This window comes from Lytechinus variegatus, chromosome 4 (assembly GCF_018143015.1).
Source record: "Lytechinus variegatus isolate NC3 chromosome 4, Lvar_3.0, whole genome shotgun sequence".
In the NCBI taxonomy this organism is placed as follows: domain Eukaryota; kingdom Metazoa; phylum Echinodermata; class Echinoidea; order Temnopleuroida; family Toxopneustidae; genus Lytechinus; species Lytechinus variegatus.
Window position 1 is genome coordinate 27850239 of NC_054743.1, and position 25234 is coordinate 27875472.

Sequence of the window (25234 nt, forward strand, 5' to 3'; positions counted from 1 at the left end):
AAGACGATTACCAATTTCATCAATTGAATGTTGCGTAAAACCCCCATTTTTCTATATCTTTACTATCATGCAATATACCAACGCACTCATCATCTATGTTTTTTGTAAAGTCTGTGACAGATTCAGGATCCCATTTTATTCTTATCGTTTGTGTTGGTGGTGCATTATGTTCAGATAAGCTTTTCATTCGGTATGCATTTTCTTACACGGTAAGAATAATGGCATTATGTTTATCTGACAAAAGAATCGAACGTATCCACCATAAATAATTGCAGAATAAGGAAGGTGATGAAATGCAGCAATCAATGGTGCTTGCATTAGCACGCGTGAAATCTCCATCCTTATCTATGCCTATTCTTCCATTAACAATATTCAAGCGGAAACTTTTACAGAGCTCCACAAGACGATTTCAGTGATTGTTAATTGTTTTATCTTTGTTTTTTCTTTCTTGATACGTGTTTAACATTTATTAATCACTAGTATGTAATATTTCATCAATCAAATGATGGAACTTATATTCATGAATTCCATTTTCAATTACTTCACGCACATTACCTGTTCTTGCATTGAAATCTCCTAACAAACAGATCGGTAAGTCATAGGTGTTGTTGAACATAACAAGATCAGATGATAAGTCATCAAACATTGACTCTTGATTTTTTTTTTGGGGGGGGTTTCTGGTGAAATGCACACTGCTCCAAGTATGAAAGAATATCCATATATATATGCTCTTTTGTCTATTTTTAGCCACAGCACTGTTTCTGATAAAATGCAGTTACAAAGTCGAAAAGACTCTTCCTGGTTAAAATTCCTATTCCATGTGCTTTATGTAGTGTGTTATCTTTATTTTCTTTACTAATAAATTTAAATCCGTTAGGAATAAGTGATTCAGAAATATCATCTGCCCTAGATTCGCATAAACATATAATATAAAAATTGGAGATATGCCATCAGATAGTTTTTTTTTCGAAGACCACAAACATTTGAACTCATTAATTTACCATCAGTCCTCGTGTCTTTTTTTGCTTTGCCTTCATTAGGTATTTATGTTTGCAGTAATGAGGTCAGATGGATACTGCATTAAGTGTTGAAGTTCAGATTTAATGCCTTGCACACACTCTTAAAACAGATCAGTCAAATTGACTAGACCATGCAGTAGTCAGCTGGGAGCAACTGATATGGCAATCACTGATAGTCACATTTCTGACATATATTCTAGTCAGAAATAACTCTGTTCTAGTAAAATATGACTGACCCTATTAACTAGTCATTTTTGACTGATTTGTTTTTAGAGTGCATCGATTACCTGAGAGAATCATGGACCTACTAGCAATGTCCATGAGAGAATGCACACGTACTCCTGAGTAGAATAATGTAGATCGCCTTTTTTTGTTCACAAGTAAATTCCTTTAAATCGTTTCGAAAAAAATAAGCAAAGAGCAAAAGCGAATAAGTTAAAACAAATGGTGTGTAAAATATTATGAATATAATTATGCGGTTCTTACTTTCCAAACAATCGAATGCAAGTTCCTATACTGTATAGATTTGATTCAATATTTTGTCCAACTATTGTGTTTTTTTCAATTAAGCTTTCATTGAGTTCGTAGACCTTGCTCCTTCACAACAAAATTTTCTTGAAAGGATTCATCTTCCCGGAATAACTTCCCAACTTCATCAGTGTGTCTGCATCATCAAGCTTTAATATGTGTACAGGGGGTGATGAGCGGAGCAACAAACTTACGGATGAGTCGAAAGGGGGATCAGAAATGAGAAGATATATCACTCAGGCACTTGGCAGACGGAGGGTCTGACTACATCATACGTCATTACTGTGACGTTGATGCCGACGATGACACTCGCATACGTATACACACACACATCGTTTACGGTAAATGGCAAATGCGGGCACACACACGCACACACTTACAAAACGCGGGAATTCAGGGAAGGGATTCAGAGAGTGGAAAAAGATGCGAATATTATCATCGTGCTTGAGCGAAGTGAATCTCATTACGAAAACGAAAGCGAGAAAATCTGCGATATATTTCATATCTAATTCCCGCGAGGTATGAACGGTCAACTGTTAGGTGTTGTGGTACACCGGTGGTATGGATGTAGGTGAATCTATAAACCTGCACTGGATGGGCAGCCATGCAGTGAGAATCCTCAGCTTCCATTATCAGCCTTTTATTAGATCAATTCGAAAGGGACCTTGATCAATTTAATCCTATTGTATTTACCGACTCTTGATCCATCGGCGTGCACACCCCCTCACCTTCTCTGGAGCTTTAAATCATTTAAACGTAGGCCTATATTCACCTGTGAGAGCGACCGACGATTGAAAAAAAATGCTTAAATTTGACTTCCTTGAAAACGAGCGTTTACCAGACGAGCAGATTCGTTCGGGGAAGCGATATTTGTCGAAGTCGAAGGCGATCGTGGTCGTGGTTCTCTTCGTCCTCGCCATCGTCATTGTGGGATTGCTGTGTGGATTGCTCGCGGAAAAGAAGGCATGTCATACGAGGTAGGCCAAACACTTGTGATTATACAGGTATATTTGTTTGAAAAAAATAATATAATCATGATAACATTCAGAAAATAGCTTCACATTTTACACTTCACACATTCATTGCCTTTCTTTCCCAAATTTTCCCTTTTCCATTAATTTTTTTTTATCTATTTATTTATCTATTCATTAACGTAGGCTACTTACTCATTTTAGCGCGGAGTGTACAACTATGAGTGCCCCAGCCGCATCTGTACGAAAATGGTGTATTTATCATTAAGGATATTCGTATTGATTTTTTTTCAAAGTCGACCCCAGGGATTTCCATGCAGCCCCTAGATCCGAGTTTTCCAGTATGTGAAATGACAGTAGTTACTGCAATAAGTCATTAATTTCTAATCATACACCGCCATTCCCTCCATTTACGAAGCCTTTTCATTATTAGTACCTCAAATCCCGATGTTGCTTCAAAATTACCAACGTAATCAAGCGACTACAGAGGGGAGGAGGCGGTCGTATAAAATCGATTTACACCAGTATATGCATGGCAATTCACAGTTTCTTACTTTGTTTGGTTTATTTCCGTCATAAAAATAAATATGCAATCATGTAAAGAAATAGAAATAAATTCTTGACCTTGACAGTTACAAAAAATGCTCTAAAAAAGATAAAAGACAAAATACATGAAAGTGGGTTGGACGTTATAAAGCCCATTGTCACTTGTACCAAATATGTACAACATGCCGTCTATGGGAACCAAATCCAGAAAGAGAGAAAGCGCGAGAGGGGAGAGAGGAATAAAATGAAATAAAAGAAAAGAAGGAAGAAAAAGAAGATGATGATGGTGAAGAAGGAGGAGGAGGAGAAGAAGAATTTGACATGTTTGATGCATGAAGTCTTACTCGATCTCGACTTTGAACCTAAAAACACTTGATGACACATTTATTTAGATGAACTTATGGGACTTATACTATCTTGTCATGGGGGTGTCTTCTGTTCTTGGGGGTGTGTAGTCGTTCTAATTGCGCGTAGTATGTTATAAGGACCGCTAGTCATGATAGTCGCTATTCATAAGGGCCGCCAATCGTCGATGAGGGCCGGCATGAGGGTATAGTCATGACAAAGAGAATGGTACAAGGGTCGCCAATAGGAGGATCGCTATTTTAATAGAAGAGGGTCGATGGTAGGATCCATGCTGGTATCATTAGAATCCCCAGCGTAGAAATTTTTTGATTTTTCAGTCACCGATATCTTCACAGTGTCTGCACGAATTTGTTTTTCTTTTATAATTGTCTGGTGTGTTCTTCCCATAAATATGGAAAATACCCCCCCTCCCCCACAAATTGAAGTTCAGGATTATTAACACAAGACTTTATTTTTATAACGTTAATCCATATATTGAAACGTCATGCAGATTTCAGTCAGTTGCCCAGAATCGACCCCAAAACACAAGACCCTATGTTTGTTTTACAGGCAAGCATCATATCTTCTCCGAGCATTAGTGACCCCCTTTTTATATGAATAGCGACCCTCTTCTATTATGACTAGTGATCCTCTTTTTATTATGAATAGCGACCCTCTTCTTCTCTCATGACTGGTGAAACTGTGATGCGTTCGTGAATAGCTATCCTTATGATTAATGAAGGATTTTCCATTTTATAACTAGCGACCCTCTTCTATTATGGCTTGCGATTCTCTTTGTTAACTATGACTAGATTCTTATGATAAATTACCCACTAGGTTGATTATAAACAAGGCAAACGCCAAGCGTTGTCTCGCCTGCATATTGCAGTCATGAAGAGAATGTATGTCAAAACTATGCTATATGACTTCCGAGGCTGTCAGCAGTTTAGGGGGTGAATTGTGGTTCTGACAGTTTACATATGCAATAATGCTATAAGCCTACTTTATCCCTAGGAAATGAGATAACACTAAGAATGCTGTTAATACTATGAAGCTATAGTGATTTCCATGGAAGTAAGGAAATGAATGTTAGTGAAAAAGAATGTAATTCATAATAATGAGTGCAACATGATGTTGCCCGGCACCACGGCGTAGACGCGGTTCACACTTCATAATATTCACACTGTAATAAAATGCCAATCTTTTTATAATTATGTTAGATGGTGGCAGAGGAATAACTTTTCTCACTTTGTTTTGTATAATCTACAGTATTACCAGAACATGCACATACAGCAAATCTGAAGGGTAACATTTAAGAAACTTTGACAGCTTTTCTATTGTACCTTTGGCAAATTTGTGTGAATATTATAAATGGTGCCAAGAACTATAGCTCATTAAATAAATAACAACAACAGCTTTTAAAGAATAAACAAGGAAAATACAAAATCTGGTTCAAGTATAGAGAGTACTGAGTTCTGAAGTAAAATGTTCATTGACCTTTGACCTTAATCAAATTCAACTCACATTCGAACTTGACCTGCACCTTGAAAAGATGGACCTCTTGTATGAATTTGGCAATCCTACCTCGAAGCTGTAGAGAGTTATTGGGTGTACAACACAGCACAGTGCCAGCCATGGAAAGTTCATTGACCTTTGACCTTTAACCTTATTCAAATTCGACTCATATTCGAACTTGACCTGTGCCTTCAGGAGATGGACCTCTGGTATGAATTTGGTGATCCCACCTCGAAGCTATAGAAAGTTATTGGGTGTACAACACAGCACAGTGCCAGTCATGAAAAGTTCATTGACCTTTGACCTTATTCAAATTCGACTCATATTCAAACTTGACCAGTGCCTTCAGGAGATGGACCTTTGGTATGAATTTGGTGATCCCACCTCGAAGCTATAGAAAGTTATTGGGTGTACAACACAATTGTTGACGACGACGCCGCCGACACCGGAAATAGTGATACCTATGTCTCGCTCCGCTACGCAGGCGAGACAAAAAACGACCCGCATCTTACAAAATGGATATCAGACCTTATATGACTTTAGGTGGGGGGGATGGTGTGTACAATCATCCCCCCAGGTTTCTGTGGGGGAAGAAGCAAAACTATACAGTAATAAAGCAATGAATGCTAGTTAAAATCAATCAATAATAATAGCAGTAATAATCATAACGTACAGCAATGACAAACATGATCAAAATTGGACTTTTATTCAGAGTCAATCATCTTATATGCATTTACAACTTGCAAGTTTTAAGTAATAACAACTGTCTTGCGTCGTCATATACATTTAAGGATCGTTATTCAGAGTTTCACCAAGTACATTTCCTAGTCATTAAGCACTTAAGCGTTCATACTTTTGTACTTATACATGTACTGATTATTGAATCGTTCAAGAGAATAGGAACTTAGCAAGTATGTTCCTTTCGAGCGTGTTACCTGATACTGCCATATGAAGCATTAGTATGCCTCTTTTTCCTTCATGTTGGGCATTATAATCCTTTACTGTTAAGGACTGTTTTGCATAACTATATTGGGTGAAAATAAACGTCTTCCAGTTTCAAGAAGAAGTAAGTCGAGGCGCAATGTATTTTGGAATTACTTATACCAGTGATTTCTGTACGTGCGCAGTCTTCTAGGTTTGAAGGTTATAAACTGTTACATTTCCTTACCTATGTTTTTATCATAATCATCATAACAAGGTACATAATAAGAAATGAATCGAAATTATAACAAGTTTCTATCTATACAGTTTACTTCCGACAACCCGGTGAGGTTTATTTCATTTCCGTACTTAATTCAATCAAGCCTTTGTAATCATGGTAATTTTAAACAGAGTGTGCTTATCATTTTAGTGTCCGCATATCTGCACGTGGATAAGAAATATAATGTTGAGCTTTTTTTTATTTTACCCCTATTACTATAATTGTAATTGATATTTTTTTTAGTTATTTGGCTGTTTATTTGTTTATTCCTTTAGTTGTTGATTCATTCGTTTGATCATTAACAATATCGCTACTTTTAAAAGAGTATACTACTATACTAGTAAAATAAGGAATACTAGTTATTCTAGATCATGTTTAGCAGGACTGTCATGACCAAGATGATAACTAGACATCCGACAAATGACATTTTTCTTATGATCATCTTTACTCATTGTCATTAATCAAACAAAAGATTACTGCCACGAAAAATGTGCAAGGAAGTTTGTTTATTACTGGATGCCCTGTTTATTGCTGAAAGCAAAGTGATTAAAAGACACACGAGATAATCCATGAGGCAGATCGCGTTATTTTGTTATCTTTAACTCGTCTGCTTTGGCCCATGATATTTTGTTTTTATCGAGTACGTTATCTCCTTCATTCTTTATATTTATATATTAATTATATATATATATATATATATACATGTATATATATATATATATATATATATGTATATATAAATATATTCCCAGCTAGGGATCATCCCCCCCAGGTCTAAGGACCTGTCTACGCCACTGTCAATAATTATGCTTATGTTGATCGGATATCCGATAAAACAAAATATCGACGTATTTTTGTTGTGTACCAACCCATTCTCTAGCATAGGCAATCTAATGAAAATTCGGGGTACTTTGTCAGGGGATGCTGTAGCGGGGGGCTTGGGGGTGGGCTTCAACCCCCCCCACACTTTTTTTTTTTTTTTTTTACAAAAACGTAAAAATGACCATTTTCATTTTTTGCATGGTCACTTTGAAAACCGTTCTGCGGCCCTGTATGACTAAATGTATGACTAAATAAAGTTGTAATGTAATGCTCAAATTTTTCAAATAGAAATAAGAACATTACCTATTTTTTTTAAAAATATAAATGAAAACATTACCGGTTGCTAATTTTAACGAGAGCTAGCTGAAAAAATCCAACGAGCACTAATATTTACCAAGGTTTCGAAGGACTTTAAAAACGCCAGACTCGAAAAAGATCTCTGCATTAATTGCGAAAAGCAAGTCAATAATATTATGAATAATTCAGAGTTACACAGGTAATTTTTTTCTGCATTGGTAAATCGTTTATCCCACAAGGTACATCTTTTGAAATGTCTAAGGGACTGTTTGGCAGGCCTCTGTCCGCGTTGGATTATTCTATTGTTACTGGGGGTGCTGAGCATTGTCAAAGAACCCCAGTAACAATATAATATAATCCTCCGAGGCCAGGTCCATGCTGTTTGATGTTCTTTCAAGACAACGTTTAATAATAATAATAATAATAATAACGGCATATTTACCCAGGGTAGCCACTTCAGTTCCGAAAACTGTTCTCCCAGCGGGCCCTGCTATTATTATTATTGACATATTGTATATTCTATTTACATATTCAACCTAACTTGATTGTGGTATTATAGGTACACTGGAGTGACATACCCTCCATATGCAACTCATCACCAACCTACTCAGGAACCAACCAAGGATATATATGAAAGGACAACCCATCTAACGCCAACGAGTAGACCCCCACCTATCTCCACGAGCCAGGCACCGTTGGCGCCGTGGGAGGAACCGCGCCTCCCCGGCGACCTCAAACCGATTCACTACGAACTCGACATCCAAATCGACATCGACCACCGGCAGTGGTTTAATGGGACAGTGACGGTGTCGATACGGTGTTTGAGGAACACCAACATCATTATCATGCATTCGAAACAGCTGGACCTGATCCCGGGTTCTGCATCGCTTGAAATGTTGTCGAGGAACGGAGGTAGTGTTCTTCCGAGATTATCGAAAGAACCCTGGACATACCTAGGAAATCAGTACCTCGTGGTGGAGTTGGATGGTTGGTTGGTCCAAGGGGAGGAATATCTCTTCAAGATTGGTTTCGGTGCAGAGCTGGTAGACCAGGGGCTTGTCGGACTCTTCAGGAGTTCCTACAAGACGGTAACGGGAGAAACCAGGTAATGAATACTCCTCTATCATTCTGATCGAGTTGACTGATACACAGCAACTGAGGTAATATAATTAGTCTCCCTTTTTCATTTACCTCCCAAATTAGGTATTTTAGCCATTTTCAAAATTTTGTGTCGGTTTTTTACCTCTGCAAAATATTCAGGGGAGATATTTTGCAAGAACTTTCTCTTACTTCCTTGATAACATAAGAACTTTATTTACCCATACTTGTACTTAAACTTTTTTGAATAGATTTTTTGCAATAAAAGCACAAGCACCGACCATGCACTTACACTCTTGTGTTTTCTTGCACGAGTGGGATACCCCCACATGAATGTATATCGAAACTAGTATTAAGTAATAATTAAAATATGATTTATGTAGCGCATTTTCCAGAAGATATAAAGGGCTGTTATATGCAATTATAAATGTTACTTTTTATGCCTTTATAGGGGCATACAAAAGTAACATTTATAATTTTATAAGTATGTTTTCAGGTGATTTTTGAACATGTCAAGTGAGATGATGTTTCTTCGATCTACATCTTTCGAAGATCGGGTAGGTGTTCCGTAATGCTGTTCGGAAATTACGAACGACTTTCTATAGGTACGACTGGTAACATTACAAAGAGCTTTTATTATGAATAACCCAGAGTAACTTACGCCATGACTGATAGGCCTTGGGCCGGTTGCATAAAACTTTTGGCATAAAAACTATGGCAAATATTGCCAGTTTTCTTTCATGCAACAGGGTCCTGGTAAGTGTTTTATAAAGCCATTCGTAAGATGAGAGCGACTTTAAAAACGAATGATGAAAATCAACATCAATGAAAATCTAATTTACCACAAGAAAGGATCACCAGTCGTTCGTAAAGTAACTCACGAACACCTTCATCGATCACTCGCCTGATAATATTTAAATGTATCTGATATCGTCCGTTGCTAGATACCTTGCCACAACATTTTTCGCGCCCACCAACGCCCGCATGGCCTTCCCTTGCTTCGACGAACCGGCAATGAAGGCAACATACGACATCGCCATCGTTCACCAACCCGACTACGTGGCCATTAGCAACATGCCTGTGATGGAAGTGGAGAATGTGACTGTCGAAGATGGTGAGAGACCTTGGCTGATGTCCACCTTCCAGAGAACGAAACCGATGTCCAGCTACACCATCTGTTACGTCGTCTGCGACTTCGAAAAAGAAACTGGTGTGACAGCCGGCAACATAGAGGTTACCTCATAATTTTAATCTTAATCAAAAATGTTCACTCCCTCTTCCATTCAATGGCATATTAATTTCATTCTCTTTTTTATACCTCAACCAGCACTAGGATATTTTGGTTATGGGGGGGGGGGGGGGGGGTTGCGTTGGGAGTGAAGGGGTATGGGAGCGAGAAGCCAAACGGTGACGTAATGTTTTCTCAATTTAATTATAAGGAGTATTATAGATTGGCACGACCCAGATCACTCTTATACTGTTCTTTCTTATTTGTTTCCTTCTCTCCCTCCTTTCTCCACTTTTCCCTTGTTTTTTTTTTAATGATTTCAAACTCAAAGGGGGCCATGCGATCACCCTTTCTGCCCACCACCGACGGCAACACATTCCATTTTTAATGTAACTTGATCGATGCTCTGTATCGAATAATATTTAAGGCCTTTAATATAATTATATCAAATAATGTGTACCTCTTTTAAAACCACATTCATGCCTAGAAATTAAATTGCGATATCAAAGGTAGATGTAGAAAAAAAATCATGAAAGTTGCTTCATTAATAATTGTAAAGAGAGAAATGCATATGCTAATCATCCTCTCCATTGTGCACGAAAATGCAACCGCTGTATGAGAAACGACTGTCGAGAAAAAAATATCATCTAGACAGCCAGGCCCTGAGGGATTCGAACCCTCGACCTCACGAATATCACAGCGTCTGGCCTGGAGAATCTGATGTCTCCGATTAAACTCCTGGAGGTTGATATACACCCCCCACACATATATATAGATATTTGGGGCGGGGTCGAAGAGACGTCTTTTTGTCCTATTGATTGACCACAGAAATTGAAGACTCTCCGTTGGTACGATATCACCTTAAGCTTGTCAATGAAATTATTCCAAAATCTTGTGTTTGTGTTTTATCGCCAATTTTGCATGTGTTGTTTCGCATTCGTTTCACGAAAAATATAAGGATGTATGCATGTTTGTGTGCTTATCCGAATTCCCATTCTGTCAATAGCGATTTGTTTGACATTTTCCTCTTATTGCTTGGGGAGTAAGTCAGAGATACGAGCGATTATTTCACCACGTTAAGATAATAAAGAATAAAGAGAATTGATATCATGAAGGGTCTTACGCAGAGGAGAGAGAGAGAGGTGGGGGGGGGGGTGGACTACAATAGCCTACCTATCTTTTACTGTAAATTTTCACAAAAGCCCTTCCAGCAAAGATGTGCACCTCATCCTTAATCCCATTAACGCCTTTGTAATCAGCTCGTGCGCCTCGCTCCCTTGATTTTATATATATATATATATATATATATATATATATGATTACAGAATGGTGTCATATATATATATATATATATATATATATCCTAAAGTTTCACTTCTGTAAGGTATATATATATATATATATATATATATATATATATATAAAACAAAATATGCTGAAGTTAATGCTTTCATTGCCAATATAGTTTTTATTCTTTACTCGACTCTGGGATAAACGGGGATTCCTAAGCGGATATTCATTCTTTCGTTAGTTTCGTTAGTTTTGAAAAAAATACTTTGACAAGCGCCGCGATGTTTGTTATCGTATCACACAGGAATTTCTCTTCTTGCTCAATAATACCTATTCGTAAATACTTTTCGGGAGAGCCATTTTCTCCGAACCAATTTGATCTTCGTTCTCATCTCATCTCTTAAATTTCTTGATGTTACGTAACAAGAAATGTTATTGCGCAATATTTACTGTTACGTAACAATTAGATAATTACAAACAAGCGTTACTATATTTGTTTCTGTGAAGGGTGCGCATCCTCAGCCAGTCATGATAACAACATCTGTCTGAGGATGCGCTCTCTGATTGATACCACACATTGTACTCCTGAAGAAGACGGAGGACCGTCGAAAATTCGAGTAAAGACTATATTGGCAATGAAAGCATTATCTTCAGCATATTTTGTTATTTTGTTGTATATATATATATATATATACACATATATATATATATATTGGACCATTCATGCCATGAAGTAAAATACGCGCGTACGTCGCGGCCATGGCATCAATAGTCATCGTTTCGCCTTTCATCCAAAATGTCCCTCGGCGTGGTTCCTGGGGCCCGTTGCAAAATGAGTTGCGTTTAAACGCAAACCAAAAATCCATCGCAAGTCCCAAATGCGCGCTGTTGATTGGTTGAAAATCAAGTTGCGCATGATTTTTAGAGTTGCGATTGATTACAACTCTTTCTGCAACGGGCCCCTGGTGTCTGCTGTACAACGAAATTTCACTCTCTTTAGAAATGTGTGTGTGCGCGTTTGGATGAGGGTTGGGTTTGGGTGTGTGTGTGTGTGTACATGTAAAATGACACCATTCTGTAATCATCTGGAATAACTCTGCACCGTCTATCAAGAAATTCTTATAGAAATCTCACACTATACATGTACAATCCTTGGTCAAGTACGAAAACATATCTCACTATGTTTCAGTAATTATATTCGTATGTGAACACACGAGTATACTCACTCAGTCGAGGTGTCCGCATTGCGAGTTTATCTCATAGAGTACGTATTTAACTCTATGGTTTATCTACACAAGCTTAGAATTACATCTTTACATTCTACACTATTTGTATCGACGTTTACGATTGATAACTGATTGATTTGTTTACATGAAGTAATATAAATGAAGTTGATAAAAAGGTCAAGAATGAAAAGAGCTTAAAAATGATAAGGGAAAAAAAATTATATCACACAGTTAAAAAGGACTAAATAATTTGAATTCGAAGTAGTAATTGTTGCTATAAATTCAACAAATATGAAAATTGTGGAAAAGGTAAATGTTTTGACACTGAGGTATTTTTTAATAGGAATGAAATGGTGTACCATAGTCTCCAAAGATCTATTTTTAGATGGTTTGAGAAAACAAAATAGCCGAAATAACAATCACAGATGGTGTGGCAGAATAATTCTCTCTGACCTTTTGAATGTCTGAACTCTCTGAGAAACTAGCATGATGAACTTTATGAGAGGGATAGTAAAAACAGGAATGGAAGGAAAGTAAGGGAGCGAGAGAAAGAAAGAAAGAGAGAAAGAGAAAGAGAGGGGTGGGGGAGAGATGTTGGATGAATCGCTGGTAGATCATTCCGTACTTAAAGGTCAAGTCCACTCCAGAAATGTTGATTTGAATAAATAGAATAAAATCGGATGATAAATAAGGAAGTTATGACATTTCAAAGTTTCGCTTATGCTTACATACACAACTCAGTGATATGTAAACATGGTAAATCAGAGTCAATGATGTCCCTCACTCACTATTTCTTTTGTTTCTTATCGTTTGAATTATACAATATTTCATTTTTTAGCGATGTGACAATAAGAACCAACTTGTCTGAACCATAAGATGTTAAACAACTGTAATTCGTCATGTTCAGGGAGGAACAAAGACTTTGCTTCCCAGGAAAATGAGGAGAAAATTAGAATATTTCATATTTCATATAGCAAAATACAAAAAAAAAATTGTATAACAACCAGGAAGCGCATATAACTGTTTTGTGAAATAAAAGCAAAACTTCAAAATATCACAACTTTCTTATTTCACATCCGATTTTGATGAAATTTTTGGCATTATGCTTCTTGGATTTTTTCTTTTTATTGAAATCAACATTTTGTTGGCGTGAACTTGTCATTTGAAAAAAGGCAGTCGGGTACCTGGAGGGTGGCAAAGTGTCCCTGACCGAATTTAATATATTAATTTTTGCTCGTCAGAATTTTTTTTCAGAAATTGTTGAAGTTCTTATCTTAGTTTGCATTTCATTTTATTATTCATTATTATTATATATATTATGTATAGTAATATAATTATTGTAATTATTATTTCTCATAACCTACCATTGAGTATTGCCGTGCATGGATTCTGTGCCATCATGGTCATAGCTATATGAATATATGAAAGCGACCGAACAAGATAATTTGCAAAATTCAATGGTAAATTTCATCATTATTGCGCACTAAAACAATGTGTACTGCTTCTAAAAAACAATAGGTCGAATGCACCTGCAGATTATTCTGCAACGGAAATAAGAAATCCAGGAATGACCAAAATATATTTTGGAGATCAAGTAAAGCCATAGAAGATTATATTAAAAGAAATATCAAGAGAAGTAGTATAGCTAGGAAAACAAAACATGCTCTCAAATTAACGACACCATCTAACCATGCACCCAAACGTCTCTTTCTTCTCTGTTCCCTTGTTTTTCAAATTTCTGTCTTCGTTTTCTGTCTTTTACTTTATTATCTAGATTTGTTTTATCCATAATTTTCTCTCTCTTACTTTTTTCGTCCCCCATTTTCATTTCTTTGAATTATTATGTTTTCATTTTTGTTTTTTAGAAAAATACGGTGAAAGTTTCAGACAGTTGTCCTCCCTTTGGAAGGATCATTTTCAAAGAAAGTGATGATAGCTGTGGGAAACTTGATTTAAGCTTCGCCTACCAATATTCTCTATCCCAATCTTTTTCACTATATTACACACACACATATACATACATATATATATATATATATATATATATATAATATGAGGGTGTGTGTGTGAGGCGTGTGTATACATATATCAATAATATATATAATCAATGATAACCTGATATATAAAATCCTGTTAATTCTCTTCCCTTATACAGTTTACTATCTGGGCAAGAAAAGAAGCGATGTCTTCCGTGCACTATGCTTTAGATAAAGGAGGCAATATATTGGATTACTATAATTTCTACTTCAGTACCGAATATCCGCTTCCAAAAATGGGTATGAATATTTCGATTTTTTTTTGAAATAATATTCTGAAAACGATATCACATCTCATTCCTTTTCCCGTCGTTTTCTTCCCCCTTTTTATCTTGGTTAGGAAAGTTTTTGTGGTTCCAAGCCCCCCCCCCCCCTCTGTACGCCAGTGCGCATTACGATGATGACCACCGTAAATAGTGGTAAAATAATCCTTGCCATACTACTCTCTCGAACGTTAAATATTTTTAGCATCAAATATCAGTTATTTCTGTGGTTCGAAATCATTAAGAGCTTGTCTGTTCAAGAAATGCTTAATTATACTACTCGATTATTTCAAATTAGCATTCATTGAAGAACAATGAAATGTAAAAATTATAGTGCGAAGACAAATATTCTTACGGAAAATGATGAGCGAATAGGAATTGTACCACAGGAATTTTTCTAAAATGATCATTGTATATGTAACATTTTGATTTGTCCGTATGATTTTCATTTTTTCTTTTCCATTGATCTAGCAAAATTATATCTGATTTAATTGATATTCTACTTGTCTCTCGAAGATACTGTTGCCATCCCCGACTATGGTGTTGGTGCCATGGAAAATTGGGGCCTCCTGACGTTTCGTGAATATTATCTTCTATACACACCTGGTACGTCATCTCGATCCGACCTTCAGCATATCACCTACGTCATGGCTCACGAGCTAGCTCATCAGGTTAGTCAGAACTTTGAGCAGTAAAATTCCCTATAATTTTCCAGAAAAGTCACAATAAATAATAATAATTGTAAAACTTCAAAGTCACAATTTCGGATAATATTGCCATATAGGCAACTCAGGCCAGATCCTTTCTCCTCTACACATATTCTTAATTTTACCTATTTGGTAGATGATAATACTTAAGGACTTGTTTAATGTTCAAGATGGGCCTACATTACCTGTAATTCAAGCGATTGAGCAAAGCAGACGAGCTTACTTTACACATACACAGTATATATATATATATATATATATATATATATAATCCACATACGATTAGTGCAAAACACCATTGTAAGGGTGCTCGACTAGCATGACTAGAGACATGTATAGGAACAGTAAAGTTAGTAAAGTAAGTAGTATTATTGTATACTGGGGATTCCCGAGACCCTGAGTTGAGCTTTTGACTTGACAACAATTATTGTGTTGTGCTTTGATTTTACAGTGGTTTGGTAACTTGGTTTCATTCGAGTGGTGGAACGACCTCTGGTTGAAAGAAGGCTTTGCAACCTACGCCGGGAATATCGGCTGCGACGTAGTTCAGCCAGACTGGGGTATGGTAAGTTACGGTCATTTTTAAATATGTAAGTTACACTCTTTTCAAACATGTGCAACATGTGTAATAAATAAATGAATAAATAATTGAATAAATGAATAGATAGATAAATGAATGAATGAATAAATAACAGGGAGTTACCGCGACTTGGGGGATTTAAAAGGCTAAGAAAAATTATCGTGGGGCGGTCTATTTAGGAAGAGAAATGATTATAGAACAGGCTGCGATAACCTTTTAAAAATACGTTGGGGCGGCTCAACACACATAATAAATCACAATAAGTTAGCCATTTCAAGCTTTTCTACACACTTGGTGAAAGAGTGTGTATGTCTATGGAAGGGGATGGGGTGGTGAAGCCCCCGCCGACCAACGGTTCCGCCGTTTCTGCTGGAAGTTCGTGGAACATGTGTGTCGGTTATAGGTTTTATCTTTCATATTATATATGTCAATATGTTACTCTGGAAAATATTTACCCTCAGCGCTGTGCACTTCGCCCAAAATACAATCCATCGGGAAGAAATATTTTCTTTAAAGAAAGATGTTACATTGAATCTCGAGGCAGGTACTGTACGATATGTACATCTTGGTTGTGTTATTTTTTGCATTTTGTTTTTGCTGATTACTTTGTAATATGTATGTGAACACGGTGAAGAGAGTGACAGACAGAGAAAGTTCTCCCTGTGCCATACCAACATCCCTTGATGAAAAATCGACCATCGGTGAAACTCCATGTAGACACACAACCACACCTACACACAAGTAACTGAGATTTAGCTTTCACATAGCAAAATCATAATCAAATCGTTCAATTGAAAGTCATTCCACATCTCTTTAAAAAGACGGATTTAAATTACGATATCTAATCTACGCACCTGTCTTTGACAAATTTCTTTGTTCGAATGTCATCAGAGTTGGTCCGTTTAATTTCCATTCAATTATACCACTGGAAATATAATTCTTGGTACAGACAGATCAGTTCACTGCGAAAGAGATGTTCAAATCCCTCCAGGAAGACGCCTCTCCTTCTTCCCGCCCTATCATCGTGGACGTCTTCACTGCAGACGACATTAACCAACAATACGATGTGATCGTCTATGATAAGGTAATAGCGAGTTTTCACTCAGCGACGCAGAATGAACCCTCAAACGCAGCAAACGCAATGAAAATGCAAGTCAAATCACAATTAAGTCTTTGTCGAGTGTCGGCGAATCGGAACAACAGTTTCGTCCGACATTCGAGAGCTGACGAAATATCGCAAATAGGTCGTTTGCAGTCCAGAGTCACCGACGAAACTGTTTTTTTACGATTCAAGATGGCATTTGACAATAGATTCTCTACGTTCAAGAAAGCGTCTTTGTAGCTGTTGCGAAAACTCTTTAATCTTTATGCTCTCGCGTTAACGCTCTAACAATAATCGGGGGGGGGGCAGGCATTTTAATTATAAAGTTGAGACTATGCTCGTAAATAAAAGCAAGTAAAATTGTTTACACGCCGGGCAATATACACTCTAAAAATGAAGTGCTAATTTAGCTCTTAAAGAGCGTGTATATAGTGACTGCACTTCGGAGTGCTGATTTGTCTAGTTCAAATTTGAACGAGAAAAATGAGCACTCCGAAGTGCAGTCACTATACAAGCTCTTTAAGAGCTGAATTAGCACTTCATTTTTTAGAGTGTACACGCGTACAGTGAACATGGTAGAAAGGGTATCAGCATCAGGCCTAACATTTTCTCCATATCAAGAAAGTAACATTGTGAGCAATTATTTAGAGAGGTAGGCCTACGTGAAAACAAATTGGTTTGGGGTACTTTGAGTTTAAGATGATGAAAACGTGATGACTTATTTCTTTCAAAGTGATCCAGGTTCGACCGGGGTGTCCATCTACTACTGACAGAGCCCCTAGCTTGTCATGGACAAAAAGATATTAATTGCATACCAAGAGCCCGTTTCATCATGTTCATAAGGACTTGCAACTGTTGTAGCTTTGCATGCCATTATGACATCTACTATGGTAACCTTGATTTTGATTGGCTGCTGAGCCCTGTTACCATGTTAGTTGCCATTATGGCAAAGTTACAGCAGTTGCAAGTCCTTTGTGAAACGGGTCCCAGGTTGTATAGCCTTCGTGTAGGTGTTTCTCCAGGGTCTGCTGCGGAAAGAGTTCTGTTAAATGCAACTTTAAAACAAATCTATCGCAAATCCCCCATGTGCGCATTTATTTGATTTAAAAGCGAGTTATTGCTTTTTTTTAAATCTTACTTGCGTTCGATTGCACTTCTTTCTGCAACAGGGTCACAGAATGCATTACCGACGGTCATTCATGTACTTGTATGCGTTGACCAATGAGACGTTGCGTGAGACTTAGGTTCAATTTAAGTCGGTAATATAGTTTCGTGTAGCTAGGTCAAACGGCAATAAGAGCGGAATAATAGTGTAACAAAATGGAGTTTACTCCATTAGTCCATGTGATAAGTAATTCAAACTCTAGGAACTTGTGATTGTCTAAAAAGCATTTTATACAGATAATTGTGAATCAATAAATCAAGAAGTCTATCGGATCTTTATATAATCATGTACATTATATTCCCTCTTTTTCAAAGAGCCATGATATCAACAATACATGATACTAGAATAGTAACCAACGTCATCCTCCCTCATTCGGTTTTGCTGTCATGTCTAATATGGGTTGTAGTAACCAATTAGTTTGTTTAATCCAACAGGCAGCTTCTATCATTAGGATGATACACGATTTCCTTGGCGAAGAAACATTTAGGAGAGGGTTGCAGGTGTGTATAATTTATCAGCTTTTGATTTAAAGGAGAATGAAACCTTTGGAACAAGTGGGCTTGTGTGGAAAGAGAAAAATCAAAGAATAAGATCAAAGAAAGTTTTAGGAAAATTAGACAAATAATCAGAAAGTTATGAGCATTTGAATATCGCGATCACTAATGCTATGGAGATCCTCCCATTGGCAATGCGACAAGGATGTGTGATGTCACATGTGAACAACTTTCCATTTGATGGACTATAAAATACCCCAAAATGTCTCCTTTTGCTTTTTCTTAGGTGATGCAAAATCTTTATCCAAGAAGTATTATTTTTTATCTGTATTACATGCCCTCAGACTATAGTAAAACACATGATCTACTGATACATGTGACAAAAGAGGCAGTTTAAGTGAAATATATACTTAAGTAATGGGGAGAGTTGTTCACAAGTGACATCACACATCTTTGTCACATTGCCAAAGAGAGGATCTCCATAGCATTAGTGATCGCAATATTCAAATGTTCGTAACGTTCTCATTAATTGTCTAATTTTTTCTCAATCTTTCGTTGATCCCTTTCTTTGATTTTTCTGTTTTCACACAAGCTATCTTGTTCCAAATGTTTCACTCTCCTTTAAAAGGCAGAACACAACAGTAAATTTCAAGAGCATCATTTACAGCCACGGACCTCTATGGGCTAAGCTTGATTTTCTATATAGAACTGGGGTCCGTTGCAGAAAGAGTTGCGTTTAAACGCAAGTCAAAAAATCAATCGCAAGTCCCAAATGCGCGCTGTTGATTGGTTGAAAATCGAGTTGCGCATGATTTTTAGAGTTGCGATTGATTGCAACTCTTTCTGCAACGGGCCCCAGATCATTGAAAAAAAATCAGTCTTATTAAAGTTACCCAGTAGGATGATGAAAGTCGTCAGCTTAAAAAATATAATATTTTACAAAAGTTGATGCCTCATAGACTAAGGTGCACTTTCAATATCTGAAATTCTATTTTCAATTTTTAACGAAATTCATTGTAATTCACGCCAAAATGGAAAATAGAGACTATCAGTTGTTTTATACAAAACAAAAAACTACCGGTATATGTGTACCAAGACTACTGTACAATAATGCAAATATAGTGTATGTGACTTACCCGGGGAAATACACCCTTTAAATAATATTTTATCATTAATATACCTTTACTTTCTAAACAAATAGAACTATGGGTTATAGTATATATATATATATATGAAGGCCATAATGGAGATACTAACCGATAATTTCTTTGTAATAGGAAATGTAATGTAATATGTGTTTCCAATAAGTCCAAAGGGATATACGTTTTAGAGATATGTTTGCCTTTTTATCGTCTTTGATGGCGTTTCAAATATTCATGTGATTTTTTGCAGCTCTATGTTGAGAGATATCAGTACGGTAATGCAGTTAACACTGATCTGTGGAATTGTTTCACAGATGTAAGTATACCCTTTATTTCCAAACACTATATATAGATGTCTTGGTGGGAGTACCGCCCCCCAGAAAAAGTTCCTTGACCGAGAAAAGAGAGAATAATATGCAAGGAAACGAAAGGAAAAGGGTAAAATATGGACTGGTTAGTGTGTTCAAATCATGTCCTAAAATTCGATTTTCATATTTAGAAAATGTTTTTTTTTTGCTCCCTCGCTAGCGACTGTTGTTGGGATTTTCCCCCTCTCACACATAATTATATCCCTTCACTAGAATGCTTTGTTGTAGGTCTTTACCATATTTCGGATTCAAACTGCTGATTTTCAATGACACAAAAAGGGTAACTCAGGAAAATACAATTCACAAGTAAATGAATAATGAATATAGACAACTTTAATATAATAATAATAATAATATTAAATAATTATTATATAAAGCTTTTCATGAAATCCATATCAAAGCGCTGTACATTGTAGAACATAAAGAAATATACAAACAAAAGTGAATTCGAAAAAAAAATCAAAGTATCAAGGACTGTAAATGGGACTATGTTGAATATTCTTTCTTCATGAGATACGCCTTTAAATCTGATGCAAACGATGTGATATTTGGAATACAATTAATGAAAGCTGGGGCCTGTCGCATAAAAATTTTTACCTGAGAAAACTCTGGTAAAAACTGAAAACTAAGGTTAGTCTGATTTCTGCCATTGACTTTAACACAGGGCAAAAACTCTGGTAAAAACATCCTGAGTTTTCTCAGGTAAAAAGTTTTATGCAAGGACCTTTCATCTATCACCAGTATGTTTAATTTTTGCTTTTCTGGACCGTTGGGAAATTTTGATTTGCAGAACGAAGGGACCTACTGGGAATGTATGCCTTGATTAATTCAGAGAGATATTTAAAGCATGTCCATGAAGAGATTTGAATGTTGCGAGTAGTCTTTTGAATTGTATACAAAATTTATTATTTGGGGAGCTAGTAAGATGTATTTGGCATTTTATGGGATTTTACTACCCCGTCATAAATAATCGCAACCTTAATCATATTTTTCTCATTTAGGCCTTAAATGGGTCGACGATTGATGTCAAGGAGGTCATGGATACTTGGACATTACAGATGGGTTATCCTACTGTCTACGTCACTCGTGATTATTCATTAGTTAATCCGGCCTTCTCAGCCAAACAGAGTCGTTTCCTCATTGACCCGGAAGCGAATACTACAACACAATACGATGATCTTGGGTATAACATCTACTCCAATTCTTTTCTAAAACAGAAAAATCGTGTTAATTTGTTGCACGTTTATTGAATGCATCCTTTATGCCAATAAGGCATCTTATCTGTAGTCCGAGCCGCCACATTTCATCTCAAATCCTCACATTTAATACTAGTACTAATAATAATGTTTTATTTACCAAGGGTAGCCACTTCAGTTAGGAAACTGCTATACCAGCGGGCCCTGCATAACATAACATGTTATTATTACCCTTCTCCAATCTAAATGCTGAGCGCCTAGCAAGAAGGCAGAAGGTCCCATTTTTATAAGTCTTTGGTATGACTCGGCTGAGGATTGAACCCAAGACCTCCCGTTCATGAGGCGGACGCTCTACCGCTGAGCCACCATGCCCGGTTTCATCATAGATAAACCATGGGGAATGCAAGATAGCCGCTCTAGTGGGATTCATTAAAGACGCGGTGCAGACTATCGGTATGAGGTGCCTAAAGTATGCAACGGTGTAATACGTCTGCATATAACAACCGGGTACAGGCCTACATGGACTATATGTAGGCCTATACCCGGTTGATGTATACCCGGACGGATTGTTTGTCCGAAAAAAAGCTTTTTCAGTAACTTTTACGATCTATATATTTTATTATTCAATTGGAAACAATTTGAGGCAATACAGTACAAAGCACAAATATTCACATTTATTTTTGCTATTTATGCTTAATTTTTGAGAAAATCCAGAGCAATCCATGATTTTGTTAAAATCTACTTAAATGTCGGCCCTCATTCAAGATAACCGCTTATGTGCGTTCTAAATGAATTTCTATCCTACTTGCATTTTATTTAAATCAATGCAGTCAAGCGACCTATTAATAAGGTTAATGTCAAGTTACGTGGCCACTTTTCATCATTTTTTTGATGGCAACATCAGACCCAAAGAACAATCTAAAAGGGGACACACTTTCTGTCTTCGTTCATGAATTTCCTACGGAAATTATTCAGATTTTTCCTCGCTAAATTAATCTCACCAAAATATGAACTCTTGCTAAAGACTTCACCAAAATTTTCATGTAGACTGAAAAATAACGTCAAGATATCGAACACGTTCGTCTCCTTCCATTTGGGAGGAGACTTGGGACACCGTGATCCACTGATATAGGGATAAAATGGCATATTATAGCATCAAGACCAGTTGTGCGACCGGAAAAGCAGTTTTAAACAGCCATTTGGAAATATTAACAAGCGTTTAATCAATTTTAATACAAAATGTTAAGCATTATTATAGAGAACAAAATAGAAGATGATTACAACTATTGAAGTCTTAAAATTTTAAAGTGCCCGGACACCCGACCCCTATCCTACATACGAGAAGCTCTTCCCGTCTGGTCCAGGGTTATAGGCATTGGTTGTCAAAGATTGATTTCTTCTTCCTGCATGTTTTATGTTTATGTTATAAAAAAAATGGATTGCCGTTTGTATAAAAGTGATTTCAATCAGGTGACGTAACATTAACAGATTTTTTTCATGTTAAGTTCAACGTTGTGGCCTCAGGTTGTGTTGACTCAACAGTAGTTGGGATCTTGAAATGACCCAATGAGTCTTCAGAGATTTCATCATATAATTTATGTCATATCTTTCCAAAGAGAATCTTTATATTTCTGGGTATAGGCGAGGAGATGTCACCTCTTGGTATAGGTGTTTCGTAAAGCTGTTTGTACGAAAAGAAAGCACAAGAAATGATTAAAAGTCTTGTGTAAACAGCTTTATCAAACACCCGCGAACCGAAAATCAGACACGAATTGGAAATCTAGCCTTAGAATATAATTGGTAAACCTACAATGTTATTATCCATCAATGCATCAATACCCGTTTTCAGTTCATCCTCTAACAATCTGACCATTTCTTCCAGCTATACATGGTACATACCGATTAGGTATACGACTAAGGGAGAGGCGAACTTCGACAGTCCTCCTCTTCAGTGGCTAACCCCAAACTCATCTGGTGGTAAGATCATAATCATATATTAACAACAACAACAACAAAAGAATCTGTGTCTCATCTCACGTTCATCATCATCATCATCATCATCATCATCATCACAAATCCAAAGTTTTAAGTCCGGTTTTGTTTCTGTCCCCATGAAGGGGGGGGGGGGGGGGGGGGGGGCGGATTCCCCATCACACTCGCAGCAAAACCCCCTCGATCCACTTTGCCAGATTCACGTCATCTTCAATCCTCATAAAAATCCTCCTACTCGACCTCCTCCTTTACCTGCCTCTTCTTTACCTGTCGTTTCTCCTCGAACCATGCACCCTCCTTAAAGCATGCGGCTTCGTGATAATGCTTGGGCATTACCTAGAAGCGTCCATGCCACTACAGTCAGACAGTTAACCACATAGGCCTACTGCCATACTTGATTCTAACTGGCCAGCTAATTCGACGGTAATAATTAGAGAAAAAAAGGTGACAAGGTGCTCATTGAAAATGATCACTGGGTCACCATACTCGTTAGTATTGTAGCTCTTCATCCTGGTTATGTCCCTTTGTTCATCATTTTCTTGGTTTTTATTCAGTTACAACGCCTATCTTGGGATCCTCGGCAGATGAGTGGCTTTTAGTAAATATCAACGCCTATGGATATTACCGGGTTAACTATGATGAGCATAACTGGCAGTTGCTGATATCACAGCTTCTATCGAATCGTGAGGTAGGGATGCATGCTTCACATTTCTCATGCTTACTAAGACATTTTCATAATCGCCATCAACGCTCTTGACAGGGAACTTTCTGCAGAGCTCAATAGAATGTGATTTGTGAACATGGCGCTGGGGAAGCAGGGTGTGGGTTGCTCTTTTTTGTTTGTCAATTTTTCTTGACATAAAATCTGCATTCGGGGATGAAGGATACCAGCTAGCCAGCACATCGATGAAAACATCGTTCCCAGGGGCACTGGTTGTGAACGTCAAGTGTGTGTTTGATTCGGACAGATCTTCATTATCACTGTGAATATGCACTGCACTGCACGAACTTAATCCTGGTGAAGAAAGAATTATGGCACATTGGCAATTGCGGGACAGGCGAGATCTGCTAAACATGCTAAAAGTGATTCACCAAAATTGGCCGCAAAATTGTCAATTTTCTCAGTTTCGCGACAGTATTTTTCATATGCATCGATAAACATGACGTATTACCGAGCAATCTCCATACTCATGACATTTACTTGATAATATCTACTTCAAATGAAAATTCATCAACTTTACGACAAAGTCGTCATCCAAGACTTGGTATAATGGTATAAGATGGTTTTGGAGTATACTTAGTATACTCCAAAACCATCTTATACTATTATACTAATTGAGGGTGACATAGATCTAATATGAAATGATAATGCTGGGTCAGTGGATAAGTGTCCGGAGTTTGAACCACAAGGTCTAGGGTTCAAAACTCGCATCCTTTGGCAAAGGTGTAGTAAATGATGGGTACCAACTAGGAAGGAATTACTTGAATGCTCGAGCGTCCAATCAGGGTAGCGTACTCAAGCCGTGATTATACTATGCAGCGCTTACATTTGTATTAAGCGTTATAAGGCATATTATTAATACCTGATTTGAATGAATTCTGCTCCTATTGACATACAGGCGATACCTATATCAAATCGTGCAGAACTTATCGGCGACGCCCTGAATCTAGCGAGAGCTGGTGACTTGGATTATACCATAGCCCTCAACCTCACCCGCTATCTATCCGATGAGAGGGAGTACGTCCCCTGGTTGACCGCAACCAAGGTCCTCGGGTACATCAATCTCATGCTGTCTAGAGCTTCAGCCTTTGGGGCTTTCCAGGTGAGTCGCTTGACCATAAGAGGATCAGGGGAATGAGGACACCTATTTGCACCCCCCAAATAAAAGAGAGAAAAGAGCTAATGAAGGGCGGAAAAGAAAGAAAAAGAGGAAAACGTAGAACAGAAACAACGGCAATGAAAGCAGGAAAAATAAAAGAAAAGAGAAAGAAATGAAGATAAGAAAGAATTTTTCTTTAATTGAATTCATTAGTTTATTTCATTTCTGTATCCATTGTTCAACAAATAGTAAAATTCCTTCACTGTTATAGAGTAGAAAATTG

The 25234-nt window shown here is 37.2% G+C and overlaps 1 protein-coding gene across 1 annotated transcript in view; it reads left to right on the forward strand.

The window, feature by feature from the left end:
• Nucleotides 1-1636: 1636 nt before the first annotated feature.
• LOC121413754 (aminopeptidase Ey-like) overlaps nucleotides 1637-25234 on the forward strand; it is a 29875-nt gene continuing 6277 nt past the window's right edge. Inside the window, exons 1-13 of the mRNA XM_041606691.1 lie at nucleotides 1637-2524; nucleotides 7804-8349; nucleotides 9287-9575; nucleotides 14242-14362; nucleotides 14902-15056; nucleotides 15544-15657; nucleotides 16622-16756; nucleotides 18374-18439; nucleotides 19826-19891; nucleotides 20945-21126; nucleotides 23022-23116; nucleotides 23686-23819; nucleotides 24751-24954. Of these exons, the coding sequence (XP_041462625.1) occupies nucleotides 2349-2524; nucleotides 7804-8349; nucleotides 9287-9575; nucleotides 14242-14362; nucleotides 14902-15056; nucleotides 15544-15657; nucleotides 16622-16756; nucleotides 18374-18439; nucleotides 19826-19891; nucleotides 20945-21126; nucleotides 23022-23116; nucleotides 23686-23819; nucleotides 24751-24954 (2283 nt within the window). The 5' untranslated portion in view covers nucleotides 1637-2348. The remainder of the gene's footprint in view (nucleotides 2525-7803; nucleotides 8350-9286; nucleotides 9576-14241; nucleotides 14363-14901; nucleotides 15057-15543; nucleotides 15658-16621; nucleotides 16757-18373; nucleotides 18440-19825; nucleotides 19892-20944; nucleotides 21127-23021; nucleotides 23117-23685; nucleotides 23820-24750; nucleotides 24955-25234) is intronic.